The sequence below is a fragment of the Dermatophagoides pteronyssinus genome, unplaced genomic scaffold, assembly GCF_027571235.1.
Source record: "Dermatophagoides pteronyssinus isolate colony J.1.1.1.1 unplaced genomic scaffold, Derpt_VIB-CSIC_2022.12 sq0008, whole genome shotgun sequence".
NCBI classification, from domain to species: domain Eukaryota; kingdom Metazoa; phylum Arthropoda; class Arachnida; order Sarcoptiformes; family Pyroglyphidae; genus Dermatophagoides; species Dermatophagoides pteronyssinus.
In genome coordinates, this window is record NW_027461532.1 from 226,215 (window position 1) to 238,477 (window position 12,263).

General features: G+C 29.1%; 1 protein-coding gene across 1 annotated transcript in view; it reads right to left on the minus strand.

Moving 5' to 3' along the window:
- Positions 1 to 4,148: 4,148 nt before the first annotated feature.
- LOC113798275 (uncharacterized) overlaps positions 4,149 to 12,263 on the minus strand; it is a 33,474-nt gene continuing 25,359 nt past the window's right edge. The window contains exons 3-7 of the mRNA XM_075820902.1: positions 11,828 to 12,023; positions 11,241 to 11,652; positions 10,926 to 11,171; positions 7,854 to 7,980; positions 4,149 to 7,777 (exon numbers count right to left, since the gene is read on the minus strand). Coding sequence (XP_075677017.1) covers positions 4,884 to 7,777; positions 7,854 to 7,980; positions 10,926 to 11,171; positions 11,241 to 11,652; positions 11,828 to 12,023 — 3,875 coding nt within the window. The 3' untranslated portion in view covers positions 4,149 to 4,883. The remainder of the gene's footprint in view (positions 7,778 to 7,853; positions 7,981 to 10,925; positions 11,172 to 11,240; positions 11,653 to 11,827; positions 12,024 to 12,263) is intronic.

A 12,263-nucleotide genomic window follows, 5' to 3' on the forward strand; every position in this document is an offset into this window, starting at 1 on the left:
TTTTTTTCTCACACTATTTTTTAGGGGTAGGTGGAAAGTTTCCGAGAAATTTTTTTTTCGTAGTCGAGAAATGTTTCCGATTCACAAGCAATGATTATACCAGAAAAAAGTTCGTTGAAATAAAGAGCAAAACTTGATGTTTGTTTTCGGATAAAATCCAAAATCACAATAATTGTATGGTTTGTCTTTTTCCGAATTGTATGTGATTGTTTTAAAGAAATTTTTCCGAAAGAAAATATATCAAATAAAACGCCCATTTTCTTGAAGAAAATTTTCTTCAACATTATAATCATCATCATCATCATTGACTTTATCAACAACAAACAATATCAAATCACACACTAGGCCAAACACCATGGAGTTTTAGTTGAACTTTTTTGTTTGTTTTGGTCGAAACGCAAACAAACGAAAAAATTCCGGGTACTCATCGCATTGAATTACCGTTTTTTTTAACGTAACAGAAAAAAACTAATTGATTTTGATGATGAAAGAAAGATTCCTGACTGATTCATTGGATACAAGAATTTCAATGGAAATTACCGGTATCATTACATTACATAACAAAAATTTTTTTATCTTAATGATGATGGCCATGATTATGTAATGTAATTGGCTTTATCTTCAAAGGAAATTGAATCACCATCATTACTATTTCTACATTTCCCGGGAAATTTCTCTTTCAATTTCTTTTTTGTCTATTTTCATCCAACCATCCATCCATCCATTCAGCGAAAGAAAAAAATTGATTTTTTGATTGTCTATCTTTTGTTGATAGATAGAAAAATGGCTGGCTAGCTGAAGATAGAGAGAGAGAGACAGAGTTTCAGAGAGTGAAGAAAAAGTGCCAAAAATATCGATCCAGAAAAAACAAAAACTGATGGTGATGCAGCACACACACACACACCATATAAACAAAATTTATTGTTGTTGTTGTATGGTTGGTTGTGAAACAAAAGAATTTTATGGGATTCTTTCCCCACTATCTATCTCTCTCTCTCTCCCTCTCTCTAACAACTCTTTTGCACAGAAAAGATGTTTATTACATTACATACATAACCCAAATGAGATTTCTCAACAAACAAAACTGATTCTAAATAAAATTTTTGTTTTCTAGAAATATAAAAAAAAGTGTGTGCTGTGATATCCGTGTGTGCACCAAAAGGAGATTCGTGTGTTTTATCGTCATAATGATAATGGCATTTGATGATAATAATAATGGATACGCGTGCAACAAACAAATTATTAAAAATTTTTCTTTCCTGCTTTTTTTTTTGAAAATAAGTTTTTCAAGTTCTGAATGAATGTGTATGTGTTGTTTATTCGTTCAACTCTTTCGATCTGGTGAGAAGGGTGCAATGAATTACAAAGTTTTTTTTCGAATTGCTTTGATTGTTATTCATCATCATTATCATTATCGTTTTTATGGAGAATACTTTTCAAAACAAAAGAAAAGTTTCCCGGAAACATAAATTGATTTGAATTATTATTCTGAATCGATTCTGAATAGAACGATTTTGAAAATCAGAATTTCTTTTTTTTTTGGGGAGAAAAAATAATTGTAAACCTGAGAACTACCGAAAAAAAAGGTCAACAAATTCGTTTTGTTCAACAAAACAAGAAAAAAAAATCTCATATTTCGAAAAGTTTTTTGGGAAAAAAGATTCTCAAATCTTGTTCCATTTTTTTTATCATTTTTCAAACTTTATTTCATTTTTTATTGCCTTTTTCAAAAACGAAAAACGAAGAAAAAGAAGAAGCTAATCATATGATAAGGATGGATTTGGATGGCAAGAGAGAGAGAGAGAGAGAGAGAGAGAGATAAGTTAATCAAACAAAGTTTATTTTTTATTTCATTTTATTGTCCCTATTTTTATTCGATTTTCGGTTGTCATCATTGGATTTCCAGTTCTCCCGTTTCTATATTGACCGATCAGTCAATTACGCGTAACTTGAAAATTTTCTCCAACAAAAGTTGACATGTTTGAATAGCGAAAGAAAAAGAATTACAATTTGATTAACTGAACAACAACAATTTTTTAAGTGTTTTTTTATTTCGGCTGTTTGTTTGTTTGAAATCATTCAAAATGACAACAACGAAATTCGGTAAGTGTGTTAAAAGTAAACAAACAAACAAAATTCTATATCTTTTTTTTTGAATTTGAATTTGATTTGTTGCAAGAAAGAAAAAAAAAGTTTATTTTTCCTAGTTAAATTTAATTTCCGGGAAACTTTTTCTTCATTGACCGGATGACCTTACTTATTTCTACTGTTTTGATTGATCGAAAACAAAGATCGATGAAGTTTTTTTCACTTGCTGATTTTCTTGTTAACCAAGTTTTTTATCGTTTTTTCCAAAAAAAAAAAGAAATCCAGATCCAGATGAAACAACAACAACAACAAAAAAACGAATGACATGATAATAATGAGCGATAGATATCGATTCATCATCAATTGCATCTGTATCATCATCATCAAAGATGAAAACCACCACCAACAACACAACATGGCATCAAAAATGTGAAAAAAAGTGAAACAAAAAGAACAGAATCAAGGAAAGAAAATTGATCTATTTTTTCCTGATTGCTTGGTTAGTTTAGTTGTTTTTTTTTTTTGGATGTGATTGATCGATCTGATCAGGATCAGTATCGTATCGAATGATTATGATGATGAAATCGAAGATCAATATCAAACTCGCAGAAAAAACAAAACAAAACATGAAAATTACGCCCACACATATGGAAACAAAAAACTAAGAAGATTCTTGTTGTTGTTGTCGACGTTTTTGTTGTTGTTGTTGTTCAATCAAATCTACAACAACAATAATAATAATAATATTTTTTTCTTCAAAATATATTTTAAATCCATTACAAATTCAAGTTAAAATAATAATAATAATAATAATAATCGAAACGGAAATTCAACAACAACAACAACAAATTCTTATCACAAAAACAAACAAACAAAAAACTGAATGGAATACTTTTTTGAAAATCATATATATGATGCATACGGATGGTTGATTGAAGTGAATAAAGTGGAATATTCTGTTTATTGTTTTTGTTGTTGATTCTTTGTTTTTGTTTTTTGCTTTTTTGCTTTGAATGACCCAAAATTATTGAATTGTACAACAACAAATCGATTGAATCAAAATGAAATTGATTTCATCCCTTCTTCCAAAGAGAAAAACATTCATTCCGGTTAGCTTATTAAGAAGAAACTTCTTTTGTTTTTGTTGCTTTTTGTTTTTGAGTATATATAGTATCAGTAACAGTTGAAATAGCCACTTATGGTACATTGAACAATTCAACCAACCATCATCATCATCATATCTTAAAATGTTAAACAGACAAAAACAACAACAACAACAACATCAATGATGATGATCGTCGACAAGAAAAAGAAATCGATATATTTCACTTTCTAATCGCAAAACAAAATCTAAATATTCAACATTTATACACAATAGTCGAAATAGAAGCATACACAAGCCGAACAAGGTTAAAATAGTTGAATTCTGATGTCTAATGGAATCCACCGTTTGCATCCATCTTTTCCTTTTAGGATTGCTGTGATTTTTTCCCTTATTTTCAAGATTTTCCAGTTTTCTGTTGTTGATAAATTGAAAATCCAATCTTCCATTATATGCCAACGACTGACAATGTTTTGAATTGAATTGAACCGAAAAAAAGAATCTTTTCCGAATATAAAAAAAACTTGTCAGTAACAACAACAACAACCGAACATGACCGATAACAACAATGAAATGAAAACTAGAAAATGTTCAATTCTTGTCGACAATCGACACACGCCAAACATTTTAAAAATTTTATTCAAAAATATTTTGCTGATCATTTCAAGTCGATAAGTAAGTTTTCAAGTCGAGTAAGTTTTCAACCAAGTTGAATGTTTGATTTGAATACAATCTCATTCAACCAACCAACCAGGCAGGCAGCAATGACAATGGTGAAAATTGATATTTTCTTTTAAAAAGCTGATATAAATTTTCTAAAATCCAACTGTATTTGGAATCTGATCATAATCGTAACGTAAGAATCGAACCTTTTTGAAGATTCTGTGATTTTGTTTTTTCCAGAATCGAAAAAAATTCTTGTTGTTGATCCAGAGATTCTGATAAAAATTCTTTTTTATTTATGGATTTTCCAAAAAAAAGATTCATTTTTATTATTACAATTTTCGAATGTTTTTACATAACATTTATTATATACATTGTTATTGTACAAACAATGGAGGTGTGTGCACGTATGTGGGTGTGATGGTGGGAGGAGCTAGGAGGCGAGGGGAAAGGGATGTGAAAAATATTTTTAAAAAAATTTCGGAATTTTTTTTTTGTTTCCCCATCGTGATAATTTATTACTCAACATTGAAAGAAGTATTTTAATTTTTTGTTATTTTTTGTTTTTTGTTTGTTTGTTATTTTCCAAAAAAGTGTTTGTGTGGTGGGTGGTGGGTTGGGGGCGTGATGGCTGGGGAGTGGAAGCACTTTTTTTTATCTTTTTCAACAACAAAAATAATGTTAATGTTGTTTTTTTCTCGACACTCGTTCCTTTTTGTTGTTGTTGTTGATTCGATTGAATGGAGAATTCAAGAATCGAAAGAATCGTGTTCATTGTTCCGTATGCATGGATATTGAGAAAAAAGAACAAACAAAACAAAGATGATCTAATGGATGTTCGACACAAACACTCTCAAACGAGATTGATGCGTAAACGTAAACGATATAATGGTTATCTGATTTAGAATAATTTTTTTTCATTGAATTTCATCCATTCGATGATCATGTTGAACACGTTCGACTTTTTTTTTATTTCGAGAAATTTTTCGAAATTTTATTTCTGGAAAGATTCTTTTTCTCCCACACACAATTATTTCATCGATGTTTGTTGTTGTTGAATAAGTAAAAGATTTGTACCGGAACCAGTTATTGTTGGTAAATTCTGATCATTATTATTCATCAATGATGTATGTCCAGAATAATATTGTTGATGCGGATTATGTAATTCATTTGCCGTAATCATTAATGATTTCATTTCGATTAATTCTTCATCTGAAATTATTCCGGTTGTCGCTGATTGCGTTTGCGGTAATGATGATGATGATGATTGTGCTGTATTAGCGATTTGAGCTAAATCATATAATGCATATGATTGATGATTATGATTTGTACCGGCTGTTGTCGATGTTGTTCCGGTTGTTGATGATGAATCTTGTGAATGTGGTAATGTTAACATTAATTCACCATAATCACCTTGTTGTTGTTGTTGTTGTGGATGATAATTCGTCAAACTAAATGGTGATATTGATTTTGGCAATTGATGATGATCGGAAAAAATCTGTATATTATTCTGTAGACCACCATAACCATTAACACCATTCAATGTTGATGTTGTTGATAATGTTGTTGACATTGTTTCATGATCATTATTATTATTATTATTATTATTAATTTGATGACTATAATATAAATGTTGTTGTTGTAGATTCGATAATTGTTGTTGTTGTTGTTGTAGATGATCATGTTGTTGATTATTATAATGATGATGATAATCATAAATTGATTGACAATCGATTGGTGATTTTATTAATGGTGATGGTGTATGATGATTATCATCATCATCATTCAAATTATTAATCTGATTATCATTATTATCCATTATTGTTCGAAGTTTTGTAGTAGATGTTGTCAATAGAATTGGCATCATACTATCATTACCTAAATTACCATTATTACCATTATCATCTTGATGATGATTATTATTTAAAAATTTATGACGTTTTGATCTTCTCAGTCTTGTTCTTCTTCTGTTTATCAAACGGATTATAAATTTTGGTTTTGAAATCAAAAACAATATCGTTATAATCAATAAAATCAGACCAAATATTAATGATAATGTTTTCAACCAATTTTGTCGTTCACCAAAACGTATTGAATAATAAAATGTTTGAAAAAATTTATTCATTCGTCCATCATTTTTATCATTATCTATGTTACTATCGATACTATCGATTATTCGATCATTATTATTATTATTATTATTTGTTGTTGTTGTAGAACGATGTTTAAGAATCGAATCATCATCATCATTATCATTATAAGGTGATATACGTTGTTTATTGATAATTTGATTATCACCATCATTATTGCCATTATTATCAATATTATCATCAACATTACCATTATCATTATTATCATCCGAATCATTCGATGTTTTTAATGATAATTTAATTAAAAGTTCAGCATGTATAACATGTGTATCTAATAAACCGGTAATATCATTAAAATGTAGCTGTTGTTGACGCTGTTGTAATGATGATGATGATGATGGTATCGATTGTATCGATGATGATGATGATGATGATGATAAGGGAATTTCAAAATAACCTAAATCACTAACCGATATTTTCAATAATAAATCAACATAATCCGGGAAACCGATTAAATCTTTTAAATGTAATAAATTTTTTGATGAAAAACCACTGCCACCATATTGTTGATAAAAACGATTCCATAATGATTGACGATAATAATCAAATTCTTGTTGTATGGTTTGACGAAAATATTTTGGTGAAAATGTTTCCGATAATTGTATACGCATCGAACCTAAACGTGATATAAAACATTGAAAATATTTATTCATATTTGTATAATGATGATGATGATTATAATGATGATAATTATTATTATGATTCGATGAACGATTCAACGATAATTTATCGATACTATCGATATTATTTATATTATCGGTTTCATTTTTAATAAACATCCAGAATAATGTTTCAATATTTGTTAATGTTGTTTGATTGGATGAATTATTCTGCTGTTGTTTGGTTATTGCTGATAACGATAATGATGATGATGATGATAATGGCACTTGAATTGAAAATTTTAAAAAATTCAGATCTAAACGACAAACAAAACGATTCGTTTCAGGTAAATCTCTATCAATAATCGTCGTATTGAGCAATATACGTTGAGCATATAATTGATTAATACCATTCAAATGTTTTTGTTGATTCTGATGATAATGATGATGATGATGATGATGATGGTGATGGTGATTATGATCATCGATGTTGCCATCAATTTTTTGATCATCATCATTATCATCACCCATAAATGATAGATAAAAATGATTACGTAAAAATTGTGGTGGTTCATCATTATCATCGGTTATATTGATTTTAACATTTGTACATGATGATTGATTTATCATCGATTGTTGTTGCTGTATAATCGATTGTATCGATGGTGATTGTTGTTGTTGATGATGATCACCACCATTAATGGAACGATCAGTTGCACATATTTTAATTGTATATTGTGCAATTGATTCACGATCTAAACAACAAACAGCTGTCGATATTAGACCACTTAATTCATCAATATCAAAAATTAGATCACCATCTGAATTAACACGATTAACTTCGATTGAATAACGTAGGATTGAATCCGGATCTAAATCAATAGCCGTCAAACGTATTATATCAATACCGGCGGCAAGATTCTCTTTTACTTGTGCCCGATATTCATTTTGTTCAAAATATGGTTGATTATCATTAATATCACGTACACGTATCAAAATTGTTACTGAACCATTAATTTTTTCCGAATGTTCATCTTCAGCTTGTATTTGTAAACGATATTGTTCACGACCATCAGGTGGATCACGATTTAATGGTGAAATTAAAAACAATTCACCAGTAAATGTATTGATTGCAAATTTACTTTTTTCCGGATGTTCATAATCAACACCATTGCCTTTTGTGAAAATGAAAAACAAAACAAAAAAAATGAACAAATAGTAAAGGACGATACAATCGATTAATCGACTTACCACTTAGAATGAACATTAATCCACCACCACCACCACCACCACCATCGATATTTTGACCAGATTTTCTTTGATTAATCGTCGATGTTGATATTGTACCATTTGAATCATTGATCATCAATGCTTTAACCTTGGATTTGAAACAAAACAAAAAAAAATTGAAACAAAAATGAAATTAATCACTTATTTTGGATACATTGTAGCCATGAAGTAGTTCGCGGGAAACTAACAACAACAACAAGAAAACACTTCCTTCCGGGCAAAAAAGAAAATATAGAGACTAGAAACTTTACCAGCAAAGAAACGGAAACTTTAAATTTTTTTTTGGTTTTGAAAAAATTTCCAAAGAAAAACCAACCACCACCATCATTCATTTTTCGAGAGAGAGAAATTTTCCAAGAACCAAAAAATGAAAAATCTTTTCTCATTTTTTTCTGGATTTCAAGACAAAAAACGAATCTAGAAACTTTTGTTACCGAAATGAAAAATTCCAACCAACCACCAGAATAACTACATAATTCATTCATTTTTTTAAAAAAGAAAAAATTCACAAGAATTATCCTCTCATTTATATGACACAAGCAGAACAAAAAAAACTTTACAAAAACTTTCGAAAAACTTCTGGTTAACACAATACCAATGTGATGTATGATGATGACCTTTTTTCTCTCTTTCCATAATCATCATCATTATCATTTTTATTTGCCACCAAACAAAACAAAAAGTTCAAAGTTTTGAACCGAAAATGTCAGTGTTTTTTATTTCTGGATTCAATGCAAAATTTCATCATTTTAAAAGTATTTTTTGCTTGTTGTTCAGAATATTTATGCTTGAATGGTTTATTTGTTTTGTTTTGGCAGCAGAATATTCTGTGTGTTTTATTTTCGTTTCAAAGATAAACGGTTGATTCTTTAAAAGAATTGGCTTTTGCGGTGACGGATTCTTTTGATTTTTGGTTTAAATTCAGGAAATTCTTTTCTTTGAACAAAGTGAAAACGGAATTTTTGAACAAAAAAAATTCCAAACTAAACAAAACAAAACAAAATTCAGGCACCTCATTTGTTTTGATTTTCATTTTTTTCCATCGAGATTCTTTTGGCCGCAGGCTGTAACTGTGCGTGTGTGTGATTCTTTTAAGAAACTTTTTGGGGAAAGAAATCTTTCCCTTCTCACAACAAATGTCGATTCTCTTGATTCTTTCGTGGTAATCAATAATGTGAATAAACCGTACAACATCGATAAATGTTTTTTTTCAAAAAATTATGCTGCCGTTTGCTTTTTTTTTATTTATTTAAATTCCTATTCAAATAATATTTACATGTTTTTTTTATTCTTCTTTGTTCTCAGGGAAATTTCCCGATAAAGAATTTTTTTCCGATTCAAAACTGGAAAAAAATTCATAGCCGTTAGCCCAGTCAATGATGATGATTATTTACACAAAAATATGCCAGTGCCAAAAAAAAAAATCAAACCAAAATTAAATAATTTCCAGCCAGCAGAAAAACTGAAAAACAATCAAACGAAAAATAGAAAATTCAAATAGACAAAATCAACATTTTAAATTTTTTTGTTGTTGTAAATGTTTGACATTTGTCATATTCTGCATACAACAAGTCGAGTTGATTAAATAAATAAAATGGAAATTCTTTTTACAACAAACAAACAAAAAACATTATTCAAAACTGAATAGAGAATCATAATGATGGGCATTTCTCTCTCTCTCTCTCTCTTGATTCATTGGCCGATCACTTTATGGTCATCATCAAAAATGATGACCATTTTGTCGACTCGACCGAAATGAAAATTGTTTAATTTAATTTCAAACATTTTTGAATTGAATTGATCATTCTGCAGAATGATTTACTAACTGACTGACCAAACTGACTGAAAAAAACTCATTTTCAAACAAACAAACAAACATTTCGATTCGATTCATTTCATTTTGTTTTGAAAATGATGTTAAACAACAACAAAAAAGATTGATAAATTGTTAAAATGTTTTCCATTTGTTTGTTTCATTTCGTCTTTGGTCTTTGATGATGATGATCATCAAAGATTCTTTTCTATTTTCTTTGATGATAATCGTTATCATCATCATCATCATCATCAAAACACGACAATCAAATGATGACAACCAAAGAAAAGAAAAGATGCTGCCGAAAAGCTGTTGTTGTTGCTGAAAAAAATTATTGACACTTGAAAACTGTTTTTCGTTTGTTTGCCGCTTGAATTCATTCATTTTCTTTCTTTAGATTCTTTTTTATTCTTTGAATTATATTCCATTCTCTTTGTGTAGTATTTTCGGAAACATTTCTCGAATCGACCATGATGATGATGATGATGATAATAATTCCATAGTGGTGGTGGTGGTCATACATCAAGGGGGAGGTGTGTGCGTGTGTGATGTGTGGATGGCGATGATTTGCCATCGTTTATCAACCGAGATCCAAAACAATTTTTCTATTTCAACTAAGCTAGTTGATGATGATGATGATGATGATGATGTGAAAAAAAGAAATGGAAAAAAGTAACAGAAAAAAACGAAAAAATTCATTTGTCATGTTGTCACCACACACACACACAGACATACGGGCGACAGAATTTCGGAAATATTTCTTTCCACTCGGTTTCAGAAATAGTGCTTGGGTTTTTTTCTTCAAGAAAACCAAAGACGATGGAAAAAAACACCCACCACCACCACCACCACCCTTATTATGATTTTATTCGGGACATGATTTTCTTTTTTTCGTTCTGTGTCGATCAAAACAAATTGAAAATTTGTTTTTAGGAAGGGGGAAAATGAATTGAATCGACACACACACACAGAATTGTCAAAGGAAACAAAAAATTGAATTCCAATTCTGGGTTCTTGACAACCAGAAGCAAAAACGAGAAATGAGAAGCGAAAGAGTAATGGATATTTTATTGGAAAGATTTTCTTATAAAAAATTCATTTCATTTCTTTTGAAATGAAAAATTTGAATCAATTAATCGAATGATGAAGGGAATTTTTTTGTTTTGTTTCTGGGAAATTTCCCGGCAATATTTTGAAAGAACTAAAAAAATGAAACAAACCTGAAATAATTTTTTTGGTAAATCTTTTTCCTCTTCATTGATTATTACTTCATAGATTGGCTGTTGTTTAATTTGCTGTTGTTGTTGCTCTGGTTGTATCGATGATGATGATGATGAATATTCATCACTTTCATCATCCGAATCTTCATCATCGTTATCGTTAATTACAGTTTTATTATTTTTCATTGATTTTAATGATGATGATTGATCGTTGATTTTTGATTTAATCACAGTCGATGATTGAAGCTAAATTGATAGCAGGAGAGGAGAAAAAATGAGAAATTTTCCCGGAAAAAATTTTAAAAACACACATACCAATTTTGATGGAAATTTTCTTCGAAATTTTCTTTTCATAATCAAATGATGATTATTATTATTTGAAAAAATTTGATCATTTTGATATTGGTTGATATCGGATATTGTTGCTGATGCTGTCATTTTATCATCATTCGAAATTATCATCGATTCCGATGATGTTAATGGTAATGATTTTGATTGAACAAATTTGATTTTATTATTATTTTTATTTGAATTCTTCATCTCATTATCACTATAATTGTTATTACCACGGTTACTGTCATCATTATTATTATTATTACTATTGAAATGATAATTTATTTTTGATGAATAATTTGATATTTGTTGTTGTTCAACATCATTATAATCATCATTATCAATGATAATGTTTTGATGGTTGTTCCAATTGGATTGTATCCTGTCATCATTCCTTTTGACAGACAGACAGACAGACAGAAAGTATATATTTAATTTCGAATGTTTTTCCCAGAAAGTTTTCCCAGAATGATTTTTTTCCCGGAAGTTTTTTTTTTTGGAAAGTAAATATAGAAATATAAGAAATTGATTGACAATTTATTCAAATTGATTATTTTTTGTACACATACCATAATTTATTCAATGTTGTTGTTGATGTTGATGATGATTTGATTTTCTCTTGTTGTTGTTGATCATTGAAAGGCATCTGATAAAAATCACTTTGATTATTATTGAAAATATTTTCATTTGAAATATGTTTCGGGGCTATTGCTGTCGAAATGGTTGATAATTTGGATGATGAAGATAGCCATGAAATGGAAGGCTCTAAAGAAAATAGAAAAAAAATTTAGAAAAAATTTCCGTAAACATTTGCGAAAAAAATTCTTTTAGTTCTTTTTTTTGTGGAAAATTTCCAACTAAAATGTTCTGTCATCAATTAATGATGATGTTAATGATAATGGTGGTGATAAAACAACAATAATAAAAGATCATTCTTAACAAAATCAACGATAAGAATTCAAAACAAAACCAGGAAAAAAATGGCTGAAAATGAAAAGCCATTTT